Source organism: Aegilops tauschii, chromosome 5, assembly GCF_002575655.3.
Source record: "Aegilops tauschii subsp. strangulata cultivar AL8/78 chromosome 5, Aet v6.0, whole genome shotgun sequence".
In the NCBI taxonomy this organism is placed as follows: Eukaryota; Viridiplantae; Streptophyta; class Magnoliopsida; order Poales; family Poaceae; genus Aegilops; species Aegilops tauschii.
Window position 1 is genome coordinate 204969501 of NC_053039.3, and position 25795 is coordinate 204995295.

At 47.8% G+C, this 25795-nt stretch overlaps 1 protein-coding gene across 1 annotated transcript in view; it reads right to left on the reverse strand.

Annotated features, from left to right (window-relative positions):
• Positions 1-8825: 8825 nt before the first annotated feature.
• The window catches only part of LOC141022685 (uncharacterized), a 31143-nt gene continuing 14173 nt past the window's right edge, over positions 8826-25795 (reverse strand). The window contains exon 2 of the mRNA XM_073498949.1: positions 8826-9518. Within this exon, the coding sequence (XP_073355050.1) occupies positions 8826-9518 (693 nt within the window). The remainder of the gene's footprint in view (positions 9519-25795) is intronic.

Sequence of the window (25795 nt, forward strand, 5' to 3'; positions counted from 1 at the left end):
CGTTCATCCTCGTTCGAATGTTTATTGTGAAGACTATATGTTGCAATTTCTATCCGTTGATTCTACTTGTCTATTTGTCTACCAAGATGCTAACGGATGTCACCCTCTTCAGGATGGCTCCGCCAACGCGTCAGAATCTGGATCGCAATGAAGGGAGTCAAGCGAACCCTCCGCCACCACCTCCGCCTCCGGAGGCATGGCAAGCTATCATGGCAGCCACCAACGCCAATGCTCAGATGATTCTGCAACTCTTGCAAGAATACACCCAAGGGCAAGGCAATCAAGGCAATCAAGGTCAAGGCAACAATCAGCCTCACTTCGCTACCCTCAACCAGTTTCTCGCAAATCAGCCCAAGTCTTTCAGCTACTGTGCCGAGGCCACGGATGCCGATGATTGGCTCGTGGACATCAACAAGCATTTTGAATGTAGCAATGTCAGGCCTGAGGACTATGTCAAGTTCGCTTCTTTTCAGCTCAAGGACCAAGCTGCTGATTGGTATCAACAATACAAAGATTCCAGAGGAGGTCGTGTGATCACTTGGATTGACTTCTATCGGGACTTCAAAGCGCACCACATTCCACAAAGTGTTGTTGAGAGCAAGCGTGAGGAGTTCCGCAATCTCAAGCAAGGCAACATGTCTGTGTATCAATACAACATCCAGTTTCAGAAACTTGCTCGCTTCGCTAAACAAGACGTTCCTGATGAAAAGAGCATGATCTATCACTTCAGAGGTGGCCTTAGAGAGGATCTGCAGTTAGCTCTCGTTCTTGTTGAGCCTACTCAGTTTGATCAATTCTACAATATGGCACTGAAGCAAGAGGCTGCTCAGCTCAAGTGTGAGGCTTCTAAGAAGAGAGTCAGAGACACAGTTCAGTCTTCTTCTTCCTCACTTGTGGCAGCTAAGCAACAGAAGTTCTGGTTGCCTCCTCCTCCTCCATTTCGTCAGCCTTACCAGCAGAAGAACAAAGGTGGCCATGGTTCTTCCCACTCTTCCAACTCTGGCTATCAGAACAAGTCTCAGAATCAAGCTCCAAAGTCCAATGCTCCTTATCACCGTCCACTCTCAGAGGTGACTTGCAACAAGTGTCAGCAGAAAGGTCACTATGCTAACAAATGCTTCAACCAAAGGCGTCTTCCGCCTCCTCCTCCTGTCAGATCTTCCAGCAATGCAGTGGTCAAGCATAATCCAAAGTCTGCAAAGGTGAACATGATGAATGCAGCTCAAGCGGAGGAGTCTACTGATGTGATAATGGGTAATCTTCCTGTTAATGATATTCCTGCAAAAGTTCTTTTTGATACTGGTGCATCGCATTCTTTCATTTCTAGACCTTTTGTGGCTATGCATGATCTGGTTACTAAAGTATTGCCGATTCCTCTGTCTATTGTTTCTCCGGCTCGACAACTGACTTCTCGAGCATTCGTTCGGGATTCCGTAATCAAGATGGGCGACTATAAATTTCTGTCTTCTCCAGTTGTTCTTGGTGACTCGGATATTGATCTAATTCTCGGGATGGACTGGCTTTCTAAACACAAGGCTCAACTTGATTGTGCTGCCAGGGAAATTCAATTGACACACTCTTCTGAGGATGTGATTATTTATGCCGCTCATGATGAAACCATTCGGTTATTTTCTCTCAATGAGAAGGGCGAATTGAATGCCATCTCACAAATTCTAGTCGTTTGTGAGTACCAAGATGTCTTTCCAGAAGAGCTTCCGGGTATGCCTCCTCACCGGCCAGTTGAGTTCGTTATCGATCTTGAGCCGGGCACTGAACCCGTTTGCAAGCGTCCATACAAGCTTGGACCCAACGAGCTGAAGGAATTGAAGAAACAGCTCGATGAACAAGAGCGTCTGGGTTTGATCAGACCGAGTTCATCTCCATGGGGTTGTGGTGTTCTTTTTGTAAAGAAGAAGGATGGCACGGACCGACTTTGTGTCGACTATCGTCCATTGAACAAGAAGACAATCAAGAACAAGTATCCACTTCCCAACATCAATGAACTTTTCGAGCAACTCAAAGGTGCTAAAGTATTCTCCAAGCTTGACCTTCGTATGGGTTATCATCAGATTCGCATTCGTGAAGAAGATATTCCCAAGACAGCATTCAGAACAAGTTTTGGTTCTTATGAATATACTGTCGTGTCTTTCGGCCTTGTCAATGCTCCTCCAGTATTCTCTCGGATGATGAATTTCATCTTCAACCCCTATACCAATGAATTCGTTCTGGTGTATCTCGATGATATCTTGGTCTTCTCCAAGAATAAGAAGGACCATGCCAAACATTTGCGATTGGTGCTCGACAAGCTCAGAGAGTATCAATTCTATGCGAAGTTCTCTAAATGTGAGTTTTGGCTCGATGAAGTTCTTTTCCTTGGTCACATCATCCCTGCCAAGGGCATCGCTGTTAACCCCGAGAAGGTATCCGCGATTGTGAATTGGGAACCTCCTCAGAATGTCAAGCAGCTCCGCAGTTTTCTTGGTCTTGCAAGCTATTGCCGAAGATTCGTTGAGAATTTCTCAAAGATTGCAAAGCCTCTTTCCAACCTCCTCCAGAAGCATGTGAAGTGTGTCTGGTCTCCTGAGTGTGACGTTGCTTTCAACACTCTCAAAGAGAAACTAGTCACAGCTCCTGTCTTGACTCCTCCTGATGAATCCAAGCCATTTGAAGTTTTCTGTGATGCTTCTCTCCAAGGTCTCGGTGCTGTGTTAATGCAAGAGAAGAAAGTTGTGGCCTATACCTCTCGTCAGTTGAAGCCCAATGAGAAGAACTACCCCACTCACGATCTTGAGTTGGCGGCAGTTGTCCATGCATTAATAACGTGGAGACATCTCTTGTTGGGAAGACAAGTGGACATTTTCACCGATCACAAGAGTCTCAAGTATATCTTCACTCAGCCCAACCTCAACCTCAGGCAGACTCGATGGGTCGAAATGATTCAAGAGTACAATCCGAGTATTGAATATACTCCAGGCAAGGCAAATGTCATTGCAGATGCTTTAAGCAGGAAGGCTTATTGCAACAACTTAATCCTCAAGCCATTCCAACCCGATCTTTGTGAAGCTTTCCGCAAGCTGAATCTCCAAGTTGTTCCTCAAGGCTTTCTTGCCAACCTCATAGTCTCTCCTACTTTGGAAGATCAAATTCGTGAGGCACAACTCCTTGATGCCATGGTGAAGAAGGTGAAACGTGGTATCGACAAGGGTCTTTCCAAATACAAGTGCTATCGCATTGATGACAGAGACACTTTATTCTTCGAGGACCGGATTGTGGTTCCTAAAGGTGATCTAAGGAAAGTCATTATGAACGAAGCGCACAATTCTCTTCTTTCCATTCATCCTGGAAGTACGAAGATGTACCATGATCTCAAGCAGTCATATTGGTGGACTCGAATGAAGCGAGAAATTGCTCAATTCGTGAATGAATGTGATGTCTGTCCAAGGGTGAAAGCAGAACACCAACGACCAGCTGGTCTCCTCCAACCTCTTGCTATCCCAGAGTGGAAGTTTGATCATATCGAAATGGACTTCGTGACTGGTTTTCCAAAGTCCAAGCGCGGAAATGATGCTATCTTCGTTGTCATCGACAAGCTTTCTAAAGTGGCTCATTTCCTTCCAATCAAAGAATCCATCACAGCAGCTCAGTTGACAGAGCTATACACCTCCAGAATTGTCTCCTTGCACGGCATTCCACAATTGATTTCTTCAGATCGTGGAAGCATCTTCACCTCTAAGTTCTGGGACTCCTTCCAGAAGTCCATGGGCACAAACATTCGCTTCAGCACAGCTTTCCATCCTCAAACTAGTGGCCAAGTCGAGCGAGTCAATCAAATTCTTGAGGATATGCTCAGGGCTTGTGTCATTTCCTTTGGCATGAAATGGGAAGATTGTCTTCCATATGCCGAATTCTCCTACAACAACAGCTTCCAAGCGAGTTCGGGCAAGGCCCCATTCGAGATTCTCTATGGCAGAAAGTGCCGTACTCCTCTCAATTGGTCAGAGACTGGTGAACGCCAACTTCTTGGCAATGACTTAATCACAGAAGCTGAAGAAATGTGCAAAGTCATCCGTGATAATCTCAAAGCCGCGCAATCGCGCCAGAAGAGTTACCGTGATTTGGCTTTCGAGATCGGAGACCATGTCTACCTCCGCGTCTCTCCAATGAAAGGCACTCGTCGCTTCGGTATCAAAGGGAAGCTTGCCCCTAGATACGTGGGTCCTTTCAAGATCATTGGCAAAAGAGGCGACCTCGCCTATCAACTTGAGCTTCCTTCCAACTTCGCGAACGTGCATGATGTGTTCCATGTGTCAAAGCATCGCAAGTGCTTCAAGACGCCTGAGCGCACTATCAACTTCGAAGAAATTGATCTTCAAGAAGATCTGTCTTATCATGAGCACCCCGTTGCTATTCTTGAAGAAACTGAGCGCAAGACTCGCAACAAGTCAATCAAATTCCTGAAAGTGAAGTGGTCGCACCATTCCGACCGGGAAGCCACCTGGGAACGCGAGGACCATCTCCGTTCCGAATATCTGGAGTTCTTTCAGTCCTAGATCTCGGGACGAGATCTTCTCGTAGTGGTGGAGTGTTGTAACACCCCGCATGTAACTTTCCATATTTGTAACTCCAACTCTTGCCATTTTCGGCTATGTGCTATGATATTCCCCTCGTGGTCGGGTTTTGTCTTTTGTTTTGCATTTTGTTCTTGTCATGCATTTCATATCATGTCATCATGTGCATTGCATTTGCATACGTGTTCGTCTCATGCATCCGAGCATTTTCCCCGTTGTCCGTTTTGCAATCCGGCGCTCCCATCTCCTCCGGCGCACCCCTCTTGTTTTCTTTCGTGAGCGGGTGTCTAACATTCTCGGAATGGACCGAGGCTTGTCAAGTGGCCTTGGTATACCAACGGTAGACCACCGGTCAAGTTTCGTTCCATTTGGAGGTCGTTTGGTACTCCAACGGTTAACCGGGCATCCGCAAAGGCCATTTGTGTGTGCAGCAAAACCCCCCTCAAAACCATCCCAAAACCCACCAAACTCTCCTCCATGCTGTAGGTCGTTCGATCACGATCGTGTGGGCGAAAACCGCACCTCATTTGGACTCTCCTAGCTCCCTCTACCTATAAATAGGCATCTCTCCTGAAATACATCCGCAGATGAAACCCTAACCTCGTTCCCCCGCGCCGCCGGACAAAATCGTCCACCGACGGACACGTCCGTTTCCACCGCCGCCGCCACGTGTCACCGCCGCCGTCGCCGTCGGCCCGCCCGAGCCCGCGGGGAGCCCTCCCGGCCCGCGAGCCCGAGCCGGCGCCCTCCTCCTTGCGCCGCCGCGGCCTCCCCGCCGCCGCCGACCGGCCGCCGCCGCCGCCATCGCCGGCCCCGGCACCCGCACGAAGCTCCCCCGCCGCACTCCGGTCGCCGCCCCGACCACCCGTCGCCGGCGCGAGCCCGCGGGGCCCCGACGCCGCGCCGTCCTCCTCCGACCCCTCCGGTCTCCCTCGCCCTTCTCCTCTCCCGCCGGCCGTCCTCTCCGGCGAGCCGCCCGCGCCGCCGCTCGGGAACCCTAGCCCGGCCTCGATCCAATCTGGGTCAACGCTCGAGGTTGACCCGAGACCCCCCCCCCCCCGAATTTTCTAAGTCTTGCATTATTTTAGTACTTGCACTTGTTCATCATTGCATAACTCTCTGCATATAGCTCGGTTTCGTGCGTATAATATGTCAAATTGTTTGCCTCATGATGCTCTACATTTTGTTCAATTGCACCATGTTCATTAGAGGCCATCTTGATGCCCAAATCTCTGGTGCAAGAGTGCTAGTTGCTGTTATCTGCTGGTTCTTAGCAGAACTTGGAGATTTGTCATTTTTGTATCTTTTAATCTGTGCATCTTATGGGCATGAGCTCTACGTGTGTTTTGTTGTATGCCATGCCATCTTTCCAGTGGTATATGCCATATAGTTTTGTGATCTCTGTGGTGACTAGCACAAGCATGCAAACTAGCCTCCGTAATGTTTCTGATTTCAGGGACTTGGTAATTTCTCCAAGTCTTTGTCTGCTGTTATTTTGTTGCCATGTAAACTTGATGCTACAGAGAGAGTCATGCATATTTTGCAGATGTTCATTAAGGATGTTTTGTAGATATTGTTGTAATTGATCCATTACTTCCCTTGTTTGCAATTATGGAGTACCATAGCATGACTTAATCTTGCTCTACTTTTGCTATAAAATATTTCTGGCAGATTCTTAACATGATATGCTATTTTACGAAGCTTGTTGTAGTTGATCCATACATGCTATGTATTTGTTCTTGCCATGGTTAGCTTCATAAACTTGCCATATTACTGTAGGTATGCTTGTTTTGTCATGCATTGCCTTGTGGTGAGTGCATCAAGCTCACCAAGATGCCTTCATATTATTGTTTCTGCCTTGCTCTGTTTTCTGCTAAGTCTGAAACCTGGTAACGAAACTTGCTATGTTTACATGGTTGCCATCATATCTTCTGGTCCTTTTTGGCTTATGGTCAGTAAGGGACTTTTGTCGTATGCATTTATTAGAATACTTCTATGCCTTGCTTTGCCATGTTAAGTTCCTGTAGCATGTTGATTTCGTGCTCTGAACATTGCTACCTGATGCTGTTTCTGCCATGTCCAGTAATTTCACCAGTGTCTGTGAACCTGTTATCTTTTGCACTTTTTCCATGCTTGTTTGAGCTTGTTATGTTGTGATCTAGCCGTAGCTCAGTGTTCATGTTTTGTCAAGAATCTCCTGTAGATTACTGACATATGCTTCTTTGCTACATGGGAGTGCTATAGCATTGTTACTTGTTGCATTTTAAGTGCTATCATGCTGTTAATCGCAGATTCGTGTCATTCTTGTTTTGCTTGCCATTTGCAAACCGTGCATCCGTTTCCGGTGATCTTTATATCGATTTCAACCGAAATCATCTCATCTTTCCATTGGCATGCTTGGTTTGCCAAGTTACTGCCTTGTTCATCATTTTCCTTCCGGAGCACGCATATGCATCGCATATCATATCTTGCATATCATACATGTTTTGCATCATGTTGCTTGTGCATTTCCCGTGATTGATTGTGGTTCCATTGCTTGTGTTCTTGTCTTGTGTAGAGCCGCGAGACGAGTTCGTGAATGAGGAACTTTTTGAGTACGCTTACGAGGATCAAGCTTTCGACAACTGTAAGAACCTTGCAGGCAAGATGACCACCCCTCGAAATCACTTCTATCTTTGCTTTGCTAGTTGTTCGCTCTATTGCCATGCTGCGCTACCTAGCACTTGCTATATCATGCCTCCCATATTGCCATGACAGCCTCTAACCACCCTTTCCTAGCAAACCGTTGTTTGGCTAAGTTACCACTTTTGCTCAGCCCTTCTTATAGCGTTGCTAGTTGCAGGTGAAGTTGAAGTTTGTTCCATGTCGGAACATGGATATGTTGGGACATCACAATATCTCTTATTTAACTAATGCATCTATATATATTTGGTAAGGGTGGAGGGCTCGGCCTTATGCCTGGTGTTTTGTTCCACTCTTGCCGCCCTAGTTTATGTCATACCGGTATTATGTTCCTTGAGTTTGCATTCCTTACGCGGTCGGGTGATTTATGGGACCCCCTTGACAGTTCGCCTTGAATAAAACTCCTCCAGCAAGGCCCAACCTTGGTTTTACCATTTGCCACCTAAGCCTTTTTCCCCCGGGTTTTCTAGAGCCCGAGGGTCATCTTTATTTTAAACCCCCGGGCCAGTGTTCCTCTGAGTGCTGGTCCAAACTAGAGCCACTTGCAGCGCCACCTTGGGGAAACTCGAGGATTGGTTTTAGTTGTACGCAGTGTTCATCCGGTGTGCCCTGAGAACGAGATATGTGCAGCTCCTATCAGGATTTGTCGGCACATTCGGGCGGCTTTGCTGGTCTTGTTTTACCATTGTCGAAATGTCTTGTAAACCGGGATTCCGAGACTGATCGGGTCTTTCCGGGAGAAGGTTTATCCTTCGTTGACCGTGAGAGCTTATGATGGGCTAAGATGGGACACCCCTGCAGGGTATTATCTTTCGAAAGCCGTGCCCGCGGTTATGAGGCAGATGGGAATTTGTTAATGTCCGGTTGTAGAGAACTTGTCACTTGACCCAGTTAAAATACATCAACTGTGTGCGTAGCCGTGATGGTCTCTTCTCGGCGGAGACCGGGAAGTGAACACGGTCTGAGTTATGAATGACGTAAGTAGGAGTTCAGGATCACTTCTTGGTCATTGCTAGGTGACGACCGTTCCGTTGCTTCTCTTCTCGCTCTCATTTGCGCAAGTTAGCCACCATATATGCTTAGTGTCTGCTGCAGCTCCACCTCACTACACCATCCTTTCCTTTAAGTTTAAATAGTCTTGATCTCGCGGGTGTGAGATTGCTGAGTCCTCGTGACTCACAGATTCTACCAAAACAGTTGCAGGTGCCGACGATGCCAGTGCAGATGATGGGATCGATCTCAAGTGGGAGTTCGATGAGGAACGTGGTCGTTACTATGTGTCTTTTCCTGATGATCAGTAGTGGAGCCCAGTTGGGACGATCGGGGATCTAGCATTTGGGGTTATCTTATTTTCATTTGGATCTTGATCGTAGTCGGTCTGTGTGTGTATTTTGGATGATGTATGAGTTATATTTATGTATTGTGTGAAGTGGCGATTGTAAGCCAACTCTTTATCCCATTCTTGTTCATTACATGGGATTGTGTGAAGATGACCCTTCTTGCGAAAAAACCACTATGCGGTTATGCCTCTAAGTCATGCCTCGACGCGTGGGAGATATAGCCGCATCGTGGGCGTTACATATCACATCTTTTGCACTTACGCTGTTTTTTTACACGACCCTCTTCACCAGCTCTTATCCTGTTTTTCCTTGGTCTTCCTGGTGGTCTAGTCAGTACAGGAGAATGGAGTTTGAACCCTGGGTCTACTATGTTCCATTGGTCTTTTCCCAAGAGTGCAGGCACATTTTCAGCATAAGCAACCCTAAATTTGGCAACAGAGAAATATTCAGAGCAATACTGATCAACTTCACCATCTTCACCTCCAATAACAGTCATGAGATGTAGGGCATCTATGCACGGCTTCCCGCGGATCTGCCATTGCCTACAACTACATTCATTGGTTGCAAGGTTCACCGGATATCTCCATTCCCTATTTTTACTGTCAGTGTATGTCACCTCAGCCTCGTATGTCGACGGTCGAATGCATTTCATTCTTAGTCCTCTTGCCTTGGCATGCAATGCCTTAATCAGAGATGGGAGCATAAGATGGCCAACATATTGTGTTTCTGCAATTCTTTTACGAAGAGCCATCTTTACCATGATCATCTGCCTGATCTTATCAAATGCTTGCCACAACAAAAGCCCTTTCACTGACTTGAACTTTGCATTGAAACACTCAGCGAGGTTATTGTTCACATTGTCTACTTTGTAGATTTCATTGAATTTGCTTCTTGACCACAGCTTTCCATGATGTTCATCCATGTACTCCTTCACCAAAGTATTATGAGCATACAACACTCTCAAATTGTGCTCATGCTTCCTCAAGCTACATGTCTATGATGCTGGCCATAGATTCTCATCATAAACTTTGCCTTTGAATTTCTTTTTAAAATTCTGTGCTAGGTGTCGCATATATTCCCTATGTTCCACTCCAGGGAATACAATTTCTACTACAGTTTCTAAACCCTTGCAAGCATCTGTGTGTATAACTAAACCTGAGGGTGTACCTATAATGTTGCGCAACTGCTGTAGAAACCAGACCCAACTCTCCTCACTCTCTACCTCCAACACACCAAATACAACTGGGAATAGCCAATTGTGTCCATCAACTGCAGAAGCTGCTGCTAGCTGGCCTCTCCATCTTCCATTCAAAGCAGTCGCATCGACAGCCAAATAGGGCCTACAACCATTCAGAAACCCCTACCAGCAAGCCTTGAAACAAACAAAAGCCCTCCTGAAGCACTCCTTCTCCATTGCCTCCCCTTCTAATTTGTACTTAACTGTATGCTTGTCAATCTCTATGATACGTCTCCAACGTATCTATAATTTTTGATTGTTCCATGCTATATTATCTTCTGTTTTGGACATTATTGGGCTTTATTATACACTTTTATATTATTTTTGGGACTAACCTACTAACCGGAGGCCTAGCACAGAATTGCTGTTTTTTGCCTATTTCAGAGTTTCGCAGAAAAAGAATATCAAACGGAGTCCAAACGGAATGAAACCTTCGGGAACGTGATTTTCGGAACGAACATGATCCAGAGGACTTGGACCCTACGTCAAGAAAGCCACCAGGAAGCCACGAGGTAGGGGGGCGCGCCCTCCACCCTCGTGGGCCCCACATTGCTCCACCGACGTACTCCTTCCTCCTATATATACTTGCGTACCCCCAAACGATCAGATACGGAGCCAAAAACCTAATTCCACCACCGCAACCTTCTGTACCCACGAGATCCCATCTTGGGGCCTGTTCCGGAGCTCCGCCGGAAGGGGCATCCATCACGGAGGGCTTCTACATCAACACCATAGCCTCTCCGATGAAGTGTGAGTAGTTTACCTCAGACCTTCGGGTCCATAGTTAGTAGCTAGATGGCTTCCTCTCTCTTTTTGGATCTCAATACAATGTTCTCCCCCTCTCTCATGGAGATCTATTCGATGTAATCTTCTTTTGCGGTGTGTTTGTTGAGACCGATGAATTGTGGGTTTATGATCAAGTTTATCTATGAACAATATTTGAATCTTCTGAATTCTTTTATGTATGATTGGTTATCTTTGCAAGTCTCTTCGAATTATCAGTTTGGTTTGGCCTACTAGATTGATCTTTCTTGCAATGGGAGAAGTGCTTAGCTTTGGGTTCAATCTTGCGGTGTCCTTTCCCAGTGACAGTAGGGGCAGCAAGGCACGTATTGTATTGTTGCCATCGAGGATAACAAGATGGGGTCTTTATCATATTGCATGAATTTATCCCTCTACATCATGTCATCTTGCTTAAAGCGTTACTCTGTTCTTATGAACTTAATACTCTAGATGCATGCTGGATAGCGGTCGATGTGTGGAGTAATAGTAGTAGATGCAGGCAGGAGTCGGTCTACTTGTCTCGGACGTGATGCCTATATACATGATCATACCTAGATATTCTCTTAACTATGCTCAATTCTGTCAATTGCTCAACAGTAATTTGTTCACCCACCGTAAAATACTTATGCTCTTGAGAGAAGCCACTAGTGAAACCTATGGCCCCCGGGTCTATCTTCATCATATTAATCTTCCAAACTTAGCTATTTCCGTTGCCTTTTACTTTGCTTTTATTTTACTTTGCATCTTTATCACAAAAATACCAAAAATATTATCTTATCATATCTATCAGATCTCACTCTCGTAAGTGACCGTGTAGGGATTAACAACCCCTTATCGCGTTGGTTGCGAGGATTTATTTGTTTGTGTAGGTGCGAGGGACTCGCGCGTAGCCTCCTACTGGATTGATAACTTGGTTCTCAAAAACTGAGGGAAATACTTACGCTACTTTGCTGCATCACCCTTTCCTCTTCAAGGGAAAACCAACGCAGTGCTCAAGAGTGTGACGCCCCCGATTCAATCGTACACTAATCATGCACGCAAACGTGTACGATCAAGATCAGGGACTCACGGGAAGATATCACAACACAACTCTAAAACATAAATAAGTCATACAAGCATCATAATACAAGCCAGGGGTCTCGAGGGCTCGAATACAAGTGCTCGATCATAGACGAGTCAGCGGAAGCAACAATATCTGAGTACAGACATAAGTTAAACAAGTTTGCCTTAAGAAGGCTAGCACAAACTGGGATACAGATCAAAAGAGGCGCATGCCTCCTGCCTGGGATCCTCCTAACTACTCCTGGTCGTCGTCAGCGGGCTGCACTTAGTAGTAGGCACCTCCGGTGTAGTAGGAGTCATCGTCGACGGTGGTGTCTGGCTCCTGGGCTCCAACATCTGGTTGCGACAACCAGGTAGAAAGGAAAGAGGGGAAAAGAGGGAGAAAGCAACCGTGAGTACTCATCCAAAGTACTCGCAAGCAAGGAGCTACACTACATATGCATGGTTATATGTGTAAAGGGCCATATTGGTGGACTGAACTGCAGAATGCCAGAATAAGGGGGGGATAGCTAGTCCTGTCGAAGACTACGCTTCTGGCAGCCTCCATCTTGCAGCATGTAGAAGAGAGTAGATTGAAGTCCTCCAAGTAGCATCGCATAGCATAATCCTACCCGGCGATCCCCTCCTCGTCGCCCTGTTAGAGAGCGATCACCGGGTTGTATCTGGCACTTGGAAGGGTGAATTTTATTGAGTATCCGGTTCTAGTTGTCATAAGGTCAAGGTACAACTCCGGGTCATCCTTTTACCGAGGGACACGGCTATTCGAATAGATAAACTTCCCTGCAGGGGTGCACCACATAACCCAACACGCTCGATCCCATTTGGCCGGACACACTTTTCTGGGTCATGCCCAGCCGCGGACGATCAACACGTCGCAGCCCCACCTAGGCACAACAGAGAGGTCAGCACACCGGTCTAAATCCTATGCGCGCAGGGGTCTGGGCCCATCGCCCATTGCACACCTGCATGTTGCGTACGCGGCCGGAAGCAGACCTAGCCTAGTGGCGTTCCAGTCCAATCCGGCGTGCGCCGCTCAGTCGCTGACATCACGAAGGCTTCGGCTGATACCACGACGTCGAGTGCCCATAACTTTCCCATGTAGTTGGTTCATGCGTATAGACCAAATGGCTAGACTCAGATCAAATACCAAGAACTTGTTAAGCGTGTTATTTTGAAGTAACCGCGGACGCCGTCCAGGGCCAGGCCCACCTCTCGCCTAGGTGGTCTCAACCTGCCCTGTCGCTCCGCCACAAAGATCCACTCGCGGGTACTCCTACGAGCCGACCCGACTTTAGTCACCACAGGTGTCAATTATAGAGTATATAAGTATATACCCGTGATCACCGCCCAAGTGATCACGGCCCGATAGTATAGCACAGCAGACGGACAAGAATGTAGGGCCACTGATGGAAAACTAGCATCATATACTAAGCATGTAGGATTGCAGGTAAAGGTAACAACAGTAGTAGCAAGGACAGGCTATGCATCAGGATAGGATTAACGGAAAGTAGTAACATGCTACACTACTCTAATGCAAGCAGTATAGAGAAGAATATGCGATATCTGGTGATCAAGGGGGGGGGGCTTGCCTGGAAGCTCAGCCGAGAAGGAGGGTTCGTCAACAGCGTAGTCGGTCGGGGCACCAGCAGCGGCGTCGGTCTCGTAGTCTACCGGAGAGAAGAGGGGGAAGAAACAATGAATACAATGCAGACAGATGCATGACGATGCATGACATGACAAAGCGTGATGCTAGGTGTGCCCAATGCGGTACTAGGTGATACCGGCAAAGGGGGGGGAAACATCCGGAGGTGAAATGTTGCAGGTTCACTATGCTAGGGACGTGTGGTGAACGAACGGGCTGCGTATCCGGATTCGTCTCGTCGTTCTGAGCAACTTTCATGTAGAAAGTATTTTCATCCGAGTTACGGATTATTTTATATGATTTTCTAAAGATTTAATCATTTTCTGATTTTAATTATTTATTTAAATCCAACATTATCCAGAACAGTATGGGATGACGTCAGCATGACGTATGTGTGATGTCAGCAGTCAACAGTGCGGTTGACTGGTCAAAACTGACACAGGGGACCCACGTGTCATAGAAAGTGGGTTAAACAGAGTTCAAACTAATCTAATTTAGTTAGTAAAACTACTGGGCCCACCTGTCAGTGTCTATTTAACTAAACTAATTAGTTTTAATTATAAAAATGTTTATTTGGATAATTAACCGAAGGGGGGCCCACACGTTAGTGTCACTGGGCAGCCCAGTCAGCAGTTGACTGGGTCAACCCAGTCAACTGGGGCCCGCGGGGCCTGCTGGCAGTGACCCTGGGGTGGCCCCAGGTGTGCCATGTCGGCAGTGGCCGGCGGCTCGACGCCGGCGACGCCAAAATGCGGCGGAGGGTCTCGGGCCTCGTCGGATTTCGCCTACGGGCGACCATTTCGCGCGCTAGGGTGCGTTCGAACGAGCGGAGCAGCGCACGTCGAACTGCGGTGGTGGCCCGGCCGGAAAAGGCCGGAGACGGCGCCGGCAAGCGGCAAAGGCGGCGCCGGAGTTCGGGCACGAGCGGATCCGGCTATACCCAGCACGGCGGAGTGAGCTAGCTAGCGCTACGGAGCCCTACGCGCGTGCTGAGCACGACTGCGAGCTCGGGCAAGCTCATCGGTGAGCGTGGCCACGACGGCAAGGCGCACAGCGGCGACCAGAGCTCGGGCACGATGGCGAGCTAGCTACGACCCGCTAGGAGATTAACAGGGAGGAGCATGAGGCGGAGGAGCTCACCGTGCGGCACGCAAGCAGGCCCGTGATAGCTTAGGAGCGCACAGGTGGCCGGAGACGACGGCGGTCACCGGTGACAGAGAAGATGGGGACGAGCTCGAACCCGACCGTGCGGTGCTCCTCGAGCTCGATGGCGAGGCGTAGACGAGGTAGAGGACGACAGCGCGTCTCGTGGACGTGCTGGCGAGGCGCGGGGTGGCCGGTGGCCGCGGCTATGGCGCAGCCACGGCGACGGCGGCGCTCGGTGAGGTGCGGTAGAGGTGGATCTGGAGGGGAACGGGAGAGGCGCGGAGGTCGAGAGGGAGAGCGGGGGCGAGTGGGAGAGGGGCCCGAGGAGGCGGGGGCGCTGGCGACCTTATCCTCCCCGGCGTCGGTGCCGGCGAGGTGGTCGGGCGGGAGCGCGCCCCTGTTCCGACCCGGGTCGGGGGAACAGGGAAAGGAGGCGAGGCAGGGGGGCTGGGCCGGCGGTTGGCCAGCTGGGCCAGGTGGGTCGGTCTGGCCTGTGAGCTGGGCCGCCTGGTCCAGTGAGGGGGGGGGGTTCGTTTCCTTTGGTTTTATTTTCATTTTTTTCCTTTTATTTATTTTCTTTTCTGTTTTAACTCAATTTAAGTATTTAGACATTTTCTAAAAATGTATTTACTTCACCATAATTACCTATGCAATATTTGGCACCCACCGAACATTTTTGTTTTGACTTTTGAAAACTTTGGGTGTTTGTCACTAATTCATTTTTGAATTTGCAATGTTTTGATCTAACACTTGATTAGCAACAGTAACATAGATGACATGGCATCATCAGGAGAGTTTTACTATAGCCTAATTATCCGTGCGTTACAAATCTCCTCCACTACAAGAAATCTCGTCCCGAGATTTAGGAGGTAGAAGGAAACAGTGCGGGGTATTCATCACGCAGGAGATCCTCGCGTTCCCAAGTGGCTTCATCTTCAGAATGGTGCGACCACTGGACTTTGAGGAACTTGATCGCCTTCTGACGTGTGCGGCGTTCAGCTTGGTCGAGAATGCGGACCGGGTGCTCTTTATAGGAGAGGTCCTGCTGCAATTCGAGCACTTCATGATCCACTGCTCGGATTGGGTCCTTGAAGCAATGGCGGAGCTGTGACACGTGGAACACATCGTGAACCTGAGAAAGGTTCGGCGGAAGCTCCAGTTGGTATGCCACTTTTCCACGCCTTTCGAGAATAGTGAATGGGCCAATATAGCGAGGAGCTAGTTTGCCCTTGATCCCGAAGCGGTGAGCACCCTTCATTGGTGTGACTCGAAGATAAGCCTTTTCGCCAGGTTGATAGACCATGTCTTTATGATGACGGTCATACTGACTCTTCTGACGTGGCTGAGCAGTCTTGAGATTCTCACGAATAATGCGGACTTGTTCTTCGGCATGTTGGATAATATCCGGACCAAAGAGTGGACGTTCCCCAGTTTCTGACCAGTTCAGAGGGGTTTGGCACTTTCGTCCATACAACACTTCGAAGGGGGCCATCTTCAGACTAGCTTGATAGCTATTATTATAAGAGAACTCAGCATACGGGAGAGATTCCTCCCATTTCTTGCCGAAGGAAATAACACAAGCTCGAAGCATGTCTTCGAGAACTTGGTTGACGCGTTCAACTTGTCCTTGCGATTGAGGATGAAACGCAGTACTGAATGACAGATGAGTTCCCATAGCTTCTTGGAAACTTGCCCAGAATCTTGAAGTGAATAAGCTGCCATGGTCTGAGATGATAACCAATGGAATACCGTGGAGTGAAACAATCCTGGACATATAGAGCGTTGCCAGCTGACTAGCAGTGGTTTCTTTGACTACCAGAAAATGTGCAACCTTAGAAAGCCGGTCAATGACGACAAGAATAGCATCATTACCTTTCTGCGATTTGGGAAATCCAGTGACGAAGTCCATCTCAACATGGTCCCATTTCCATTCAGGAATAGAGATAGGTTGCAGAGTTCCAGCAGGCCTTTGATGTTCTGCTTTGATACGACGGCAAACGTCACACTCAGCAACATAACGAGCAATGTCTTGCTTCATATTAGACCACCAGAATCTCCGACGGATGTCTTGGTACATCTTTGTACTACCAGGATGGATACATAGAGGCGTATCATGAGCTTCTTTCATAACTTCCTGAGTCATATCCAGGTTTTTCTCTGCACATGGCACCACTAGGCGGCCCTTGAAGTACAAAGTGCCATCATCAGCAATAGTGAAGAATGAGGGCTTTCCTTCTGCGAGGTAGCGCTTAATCTTGTGGGATTCAGAGTCATATCCCTGTATTCTCTTGATGGAGTCTAAGAGATCTGGTTTGACAGCCAGGGTATTGAGGGAACCCTGGGAAACAACACAGAGGTTCATCTTGCGAAACTCCTTAGGAGGGGGAGCGAGTGCACCCGGAGGAACAATATGGAGGTTCAGCTTTCTGAATTCTTCAACAAGCGAGGGCTGAACTTTGTGAACCTGGAGGTGGTTGCAGTAAGACTTGTGGCTCAAGGCATCAGCGATTACATTAGCCTTGCCTGGCGTATAGGAAATACCCAAGTCAAAGTCTGCAACAATCTCCATCCATTTCTGCTGACGGAGGTTCAGGTCTGGCTGAGTAAACAGATACTTCAGAATTTGGTGGTCAGTGAACATCTCGCAACGATTACCGAGAAGGTAATGTCGCCACTGCTTCAGCGCATGAATGACAGCAGCAAGTTCGAGGTCGTGAACTGGGTAGTTCTCTTCGTGAGGGCGCAATTGCTGAGAGGCATAAGCAATCACTTTGCGGTCTTGCATTAGGACACAGCCTAATCCTTGACGGGAAGCGTCGCAGTAAATGACGAAGTCCTTCTTAGTATCAGGTGGAGCTAGAACTGGGGCAGAAGTCAACTTGTCTTTGAGTGCCTGGAAACTTTCCTGACATTTGTCGGTCCATTAGAACTTGATGCCCTTATGCAACAGGTTAGTCAGAGGCCTGGCGATCTTGGAGAAGTTCTCGACGAATCGACGGCAATAGCTGGCGAGACCGAGAAAACTTCTGACTTGCTTAATGTTCTTGGGAGGAGTCCAATCAAGGATAGCCTGGACTCGTTCAGGGTTGACGGCAATACCATCCTTAGAGATGACATGCCCAAGATAGGTTACTTCGGGTAGCCAGAATTCACATTTGGAGAACTTGGCATATAGTCGATGCTCTCGTAGCTTTTCCAGCACAAGACGAAGATGTTCAGCATGTTCCTCTTCGTTCTTGGAAAATACCAGGATATCATCCAGATAAACCACGACGAACTTGTCGAGGTAATCCATGAATATATAGTTCATCAGACGAGAGAAGGTGGCTGGAGCATTGGTTAAACCGAAAGACATGACGGTGTACTCGTATGAACCATATCGAGTCATGAAGGCGGTCTTTGGGATATCCTCTTCACGAACACGGATCTGGTGGTAACCCAACCTCAAGTCGAGCTTAGAGAACACTGATGAACCCGCCAGTTGATCATACAGATCATTGATCCAAGGAAGAGGGTATTTATTCTGAATGGTAGCTTGGTTTATAGGACGGTAGTCTTGAACTAATCGGTTTGTCCCATCCTTCTTCTTGACAAAGAGAGAAGGTGCTCCCCAAGGAGAGCAACTTGGGCGAATGAATCCTTTGCGAAGAGATTTTTCGATTTCCTTCTTAAGCTCAAGGAGTTCATGCGGCGGCATCTTGTAGGGTCGCTTGGCTATAGGAGTGGTGCCTGGTTTCAAGTCGATGATGAATTCGACAGCTCTAGCAGGGGGAATCCCTGGAAGTTCTTCAGGAAAGACGTTTAGGAATTCACGCACGACGGGAATGTTTTCAATGCCCTCGAGTGGTGCAGCGTTCAATGCATTCAATGCATAGAGCCTGGCTTCGGCATTTTGCACCAGATGAGCTTGGTAAGTAACTATTTCATCTGAAGGGTGAAGTAGATGGACGGTTTTAGTGGCACAAACTATAGAAGCAGTATGCGCTTTCAACCAATCCATCCCCAAAATGAGGTCGATGTTAGACGACTTTAGGATAATGGGAGAGGCATAGAATTCCAGCCCTTCGATTTCCACGGGGACGTTGATGCCAACCATGGAGGTTTGACACTGTCCCACGGGGGTTTTGACCACTACCGAGGTGTTCATCTCCTCACATTTAACGTCGTGCTTGTATGCAAAATCTTCTGACATGAATGAATGCGATGCACCTGTATCAAATAAAACGGATGCTGGTACTGAATTTACAAGGAGTGTACCCATCACAGTAGCAGGCTGGTCTTGAGCTTCATTGAGATCAACGTGGTTGGCATGAACACGACCATAAGACTTGGCCTTGTTGCTGCGGGGCTGGTTGCTTCCATGGCCAGTTGCTAGAAGGGCCAGTTGATTCTGGTTCTAGTTGCATTCTCTAGCACGGTGTCCTGGTTGACCACACTTGAAGCACAGACCATTATTGGGAGTGGGAACAGGAGCTTGGGGTGGTGGAGCTGGAAGTCTTGGCTGCCTAGATGGTGGTGGAGGCAGACGAGGTGCAACATAGGTCTACCTTGGGGCAGATGCATTTGGACGGTACATGCTGTTCGGGATCCATATCTTACGCTTCTATGAGGGCGGGCCCGAAGATGAGCCCGTGTCATGGTTGCGTCTGTGAGAGCTCTGGTATTCCTGCAGACCAGTTTCGACATTGATGGCCTTGTTCACCAAGGTGGCGAAATCAGTAAAGTCATGCACTAGAAGTGCGAGCTTGATGTCAGCTTGAAGGCCATCACGGAACTTCTCCTATCTGCGTGCATCAGTTGCAATGTCCTCTTCAGCATAGCGAGACAAGTCCAGAAACTCCCACTGATACGCTTCAACAGTTTTGTTGCCTTGGGTGAGGTTACGGAACTCATGCTTCTTCCAGTCCATGACTCCCCGAGGAATGAAGCAGGCACGGAAAGCAACTTGGAAGTCTGGCCAGGTGATGATTGTTCCAGCTGGCAGAGTACGCCTATGGCTGTCCCACCATTGAGCTGCGGGTCCCTTCAGGAAGAAGGAAGCAAAGGTGACATAGCTGGCAGGGGCTACATTGGCAGACTCCATCTCATAGGTGATGTCACGGAGCCAGTCATCAGCATCCAGAGGCTGAGTTGAGCTGCGGTACACAGTTGGGTTGAGGCGCATGAAATCCTCCAGAGTTACTGGGGTTGGTTGCTGGTCCATATTGGGGCGAGGAAACTGAGCCATCATATTTTCCATGAATTGGCGGTTCAGCTCGAACTGTTGGATCATACCAGCCATCTACTCAGGTGGTGGTGGGGCATTGTCATCACTACCATGACCACCTGGTCTAACCATCCTGCTAATATATAACAGGGGTAGTTCAGCATTGAGAAATTTGCAAAGACAAGAATCATTCATGATGAAACATGCATAATGAAAGGAGCACGATAGCTACTACATAGTAGTCTGTTGGAAATATGCCCTAGAGGCAATAATAAATGGTTATTATTATATTTCTTTGTTCATGGTAATTGTCTATTGTTCATGCTATAATTGTATTGTCCGGAAATCGTAATACATGTGTGAATACATACACTACAACGTGTCCTTAGTAAGCCTCTAGTTAACTAGCTCGTTGATCAACAGATAGTCATGGTTTCCTGACTATGGACATTGGATGTCATTGATAACGGGATCACATCATTAGGAGAATGATGTGATGGACAAGACCCAATCCTAAGCATAGCATAAAAGATCGTGTAGTTTCGTTTGCTAGAGCTTTTCCAATGTCAAGTATCTTTTCCTTAGACCATGAGATCGTGCAACTTTCGGATACCGTAGGAGTGCTTTGGGTGTGCCAAACGTCACAACGTAACTGGGTGACTATAAAGGTGCACTACGGGTATCTCCGAAAGTGTCTGTTGGGTTGGCACGGATCGAGACTGGGATTTGTCACTCCGTGTGACGGAGAGGTATCTCTGGGCCCACTCGGTAATGCATCATCATAATGAGCTCTATGTGACTAAGGCGTTAGTTACGGGATCATGCATTGCGGTACGAGTAAAGAGACTTGCCGGTAACGAGATTGAACAAGGTATTGGGATACCGACGATCGAATCTCGGGCAAGTAACATACCGATTGACAAAGGGAATTGTATACGGGATTGATTGAATCCTCGACACCGTGGTTCATCCGATGAGATCATCGTGGAACATGTGGGAGCCAACATGGGTATCCAGATCCCGCTGTTGGTTATTGACTGGAGAGGCGTCTCGGTCATGTCTGCATGTCTCCCGAACCCGTAGGGTCTACACACTTAAGGTTCGGTGACGCTAGGGTTGTAGAGATATGTGTATGCGGAAACCCGAAAGTTGTTCGGAGTCCCGGATGAGATCCCGGACGTCACGAGAGGTTCCGGAATGGTCCGGAGGTGAAGAATTATATATAGGAAGTCCAGTTTCGGCCACCGGGAAAGTTTCGGGGGTTACCGGTATTGTACCGGGACCACCGGAAGGGTCCCGGGGGTCCACCGGGTGGGGCCACCTATCCCGGAGGGCCCCATGGGCTGAAAGTGGAAGGGAACCAGCCCCTAGTGGGCTGGGCGCCCCCCCATGGGCCTCCCCCCATGCGCCTAGGGCTGGGAACCCTAGGGTGGGGGGGCTTTCCCCTTGCCTTGGGGGGCAAGGCACCCCCTTCCCCCCTTTGGCCGCCGCCCCCCTTGAGATCTCATCTCCAGGGCCGGCGCCCCCCAGGGGGCCTATATAAAGGGGGGAGGGAGGGCAGCAACGAGACAGCCTTGGGCGCCTCCCTCCTCCCCTGCTACACCTCTCCGTCTCGCAGAAGCTCGGCGAAGCCCTGCCGAGACCCGCTACATCCACCACCACGCCGTTGTGCTGCTGGATCTCCATCAACCTCTCCTTCCCCCTTGCTGGATCAAGAAGGAGGAGACGTCGCTGCACTGTACGTGTGTTGAACGCGGAGGTGCCGTCCGTCCGGCACTCGGTCATCGGTGATTTGGATCACGGCGAGTACGACTCCGTCATCCATGTTCATTGGAACGCTTCCGCTCGCGATCTACAAGGGTATGTAGATGCACTCCTTTCCCTCATTGCTAGTACACTCCATAGATGCATCTTGGTGAGCGTAGGAAAATTTTAAAATTATGCTACGATTCCCAACAGTGGCATCATGAGCCAGGCCTATGCGTAGTTACTATGCACGAGTAGAACACAAAGCAGTTGTGGGCGTTGAGTTTGCCAATTCTTCTTGCCGCTACTAGTCGTTTCTTGTTTCGGCGGCATTGTAGGATGAAGCGGCCCGGACCGACCTTACACGTACGCTTACGTGAGACAGGTTCCACCGATTGACATGCACTAGTTGCATAAGGTGGCTAGCGGGTGTCTGTCTCTCCTACTTTAGTCGGAACGGATTCGATGAAAAGGGTCCTTATGAAGGGTAAATAGAAATTGGCAAATCACGTTGTGGTCATACGTAGGTAAGAAAACGTTCTTGCTAGAAACCTACAAACCACGTAAAAACTTGCAACAACAATTAGAGGACGTCTAACTTGTTTTTGCAGCAAGTGCTATGTGATGTGATATGGCCAGAAGATGTGATGAATGATATATGTGATGTATGAGATTGATCATATTCTTGTAATAGGAATCACGACTTGCATGTCGATGAGTATGACAACCGGCAGGAGCCATAGGAGTTGTCTTTATTATTTTGTATGACCTGCGTGTCATTGAATAACGCCATGTAATTTACTTTACTTTGTTGCTAAACGCGTTAGCCATAGAAGTAAAAGTAATCGTTGGCGTGACGACTTCATGAAGACACAATGATGGAGATCATGGTGTCATGCCGGTGACGAAGATGATCATGGTGCCCCGAAGATGGAGATCAAAGGAGCATAATGATATTGGCCATATCATGTCACTATTTGATTGCATGTGATGTTTATCATGTTTTTGCATCTTATTTGCTTAGAACGACGGTAGTAAGTAAGATGATCCCTTATAATAATTTCAAGAAAGTGTTCACCCTAACTGTGCACTGTTGCGAAGGTTCGTTGTTTCGAAGCACCACGTGATGATCGGGCGTGATAGATTCTAACGTTCGAATACAACGGGTGTTGACGAGCCTAGCATGTACAGACATGGCCTCGGAACACACGCAATACACTTAGGTTGACTTGACGAGCCTAGCATGTACAGACATGGCCTCGAAACACGGAGGACCGAAAGGTCGAGCATGAGTCGTATAGAAGATACGATCAACATGGAGATGTTCACCGATCTTGACTAGTCCGTCTCACGTGATGATCGGACACGGCCTAGTTAAACTCGGATCATGTTTCACTTAGATGACTAGAGGGATGTCTATCTGAGTGGGAGTTCATTAAATAATTTGATTAGATGAAATTAATTATCATGAACTTAGTCTAAAATCTTTACACTATGTCTTGTAGATCAAATGGCCAACGTTGTCCTCAATTTCAACGCGTTCCTAGAGAAAACCAAGCTGAAAGATGATGGCAGCAACTATACGGACTGGGTCCGGAACCTGAGGATCATCCTCATAGTAGCCAAGAAAGATTACCTAGAAGCACCGCTAGGTGAAGCACCAATCCCACAAAACCAAGACGTTATGAACGCTTGGCAGCAGCGTGCTCATGATTACTCCCTCGTTCAGTGCGGCATGCTTTACAGCTTAGAACCGGGTCTCCAAAAGCGTTTTGAGAAACATGGAGCATATGAGATGTTCGAGGAGCTGAAATTGGTTTTCCAAGCTCATGCCCGGGTCGAGAGATATGATGTCTCCGACAAGTTCTTCAGTTGTAAAATGGAGGAGAATAGTTCTGTTAGTGAGCACATACTCAGAATGTCTGGGTTGCACAACCGCTTGACTCAGCTGGGAGTTAATCTCCCAGATGACGCGGTCATTGACAGAATCCTTCAGTCGCTTCCACCAAGCTTCAAGAGCTTTGTGATGAACTACAATATGCAGGGGATGGAAAAGACCATTCCTGAGGTATATTCGATGCTGAAATCAGCGGAGGTGGAAATCAGAAAAGAACATCAAGTGTTGATGGTGAATAAAACCACTAAGTTCAAGAAGGGCAAGGGTAAGAAGAACTTCAAGAAGGACGGCAAGGGAGTTGCCGCGCCCGGTAAACCAGTTACTGGGAAGAAGTCAAAGAATGGACCCAAGCCCGAGACTGAGTGCTTTTATTGCAAGGGAAGTGGTCACTGGAAGCGGAACTGCCCCAAGTACTTAGCGGACAAGAAGAAGGCCGGCAACACCAAAGGTATATGTGATATACATGTAATTGATGTGTACCTTACCAGTACTCGTAGTAGCTCCTGGGTATTTGATACCGGTGCGGTTGCTCATATTTGTAACTCAAAACAGGAACTACGGAATAAACGGAGACTGGCAAAGGACGAGGTGACGATGCGCGTCGGGAATGGTTCCAAGGTCGATGTGATCGCCGTCGGCACGCTACCTCTGCATCTACCCACGGGATTAGTTTTAAACCTCAATAATTGTTATTTAGTGCCAGCTTTGAGCATGAACATTGTATCTGGATCTCGTTTAATTCGAGATGGCTACTCATTTAAATCCGAGAATAATGGTTGTTCTATTTATTTGAGAGATATGTCTTATGGTCATGCCCCGCTGGTCAATGGTTTATTTTTGATGAATCTCGAACGTGATGTTACACATGTTCATAGTGTGAATACCAAAAGATGTAAAGTTGATAACGATAGTCCCACATACTTGTGGCACTGCCGCCTTGGTCACATTGGTGTCAAGCGCATGAAGAAGCTCCATGCAGATGGACTTTTGGAGTCTCTTGATTACGAATCATTTGACACGTGCAAACCATGCCTCATGGGTAAGATGACCAAGACTCCGTTCTCCGGAACAATGGAGCGAGCAACCAACTTATTGGAAATCATACATACCGATGTGTGTGGTCCAATGAGTGTTGAGGCTCGCGGAGGATATCGTTATGTTCTCACTCTCACTGATGATTTAAGTAGATATGGGTATGTCTACCTAATGAAACACAAGTCTGAAACCTTTGAAAAGTTCAAGGAATTTCAGAGTGAAGTTGAGAATCAACGTGACAGGAAAATAAAATTCTTACGATCAGATCGTGGTGGAGAATATTTAAGTCACGAATTTGGTACACACTTAAGGAAATGTGGAATAGTTTCACAACTCACGCCGCCTGGAACACCTCAGAGGAATGGTGTTCTCAAACGTCGTAATCGCACTCTATTGGATATGGTGCGATCTATGATGTCTCTTACCGATTTACCGCTCTCATTTTGGGGCTATGCTTTAGAGACTGCCGCATTCACTTTAAATAGGGCTCCGTCGAAATCCGTTGAGACGACACCGTATGAATTATGGTTTGGGAAGAAACCTAAGCTGTCGTTTCTAAAAGTTTGGGGATGCGATGCTTATGTCAAGAAACTTCAACCTGAAAAGCTCGAACCCAAGTCGGAAAAATGCGTCTTCATAGGATACCCTAAGGAAACTATTGGGTATACCTTCTACCTCAGATCCGAAGGCAAGATCTTCGTTGCCAAGAACGGGTCCTTTCTGGAGAAGGAGTTTCTCTCAAAAGAATTGAGTGGGAGGAAAGTGGAACTTGATGAGGTGATAGTCACCCCTTCCGAACCGGAAAGTAGCGCAGCGCGGGAAAATGTTCCTGTGGTGCCTACACCGACTGGGGAGGAAGTTAATGATGATGATCATGAAGCTTCGGATCAAGTTACTGAACTTCGTAGGTCCACAAGGACACGTTCCGCACCAGAGTGGTACGGCAACCCTATCCTGGAAATCATGTTGTTATACAACGGTGAACCTTCGAACTATGAAGAAGCGATGGCGGGCCCGGATTCCGACAAATGGCTAGAAGCCATGAAATCCGAGATAGAATCCATGTATGAAAAAAAAGTATGGACTTTGACTGACTTGCCCGATGAGCGGCGAGCCATAGAAAACAAATGGATCTTTAAGAAGAAGACAGACGCGGATGGTAATGTGACCATCTACAAAGCTCGACTTGTCGCTAAGGGTTATCGACAAGTTCAAGGGGTTGATTACGATGAGACTTTCTCACCCGTAGCGAAGCTGAAGTCCGTCCGAATCATGTTAGCAATTGCCGCATACTATGATTATGAGATATGGCAGATGGACGTCAAAACGGCATTCCTTAACGGCTTCCTTAAGGAAGAGTTGTATATGATGCAGCCGGAAGGTTTTGTCGATCCTAAGAATGCTAACAAAGTATGCAAGCTCCAGCGCTCAATCTATGGGCTGGTGCAAGC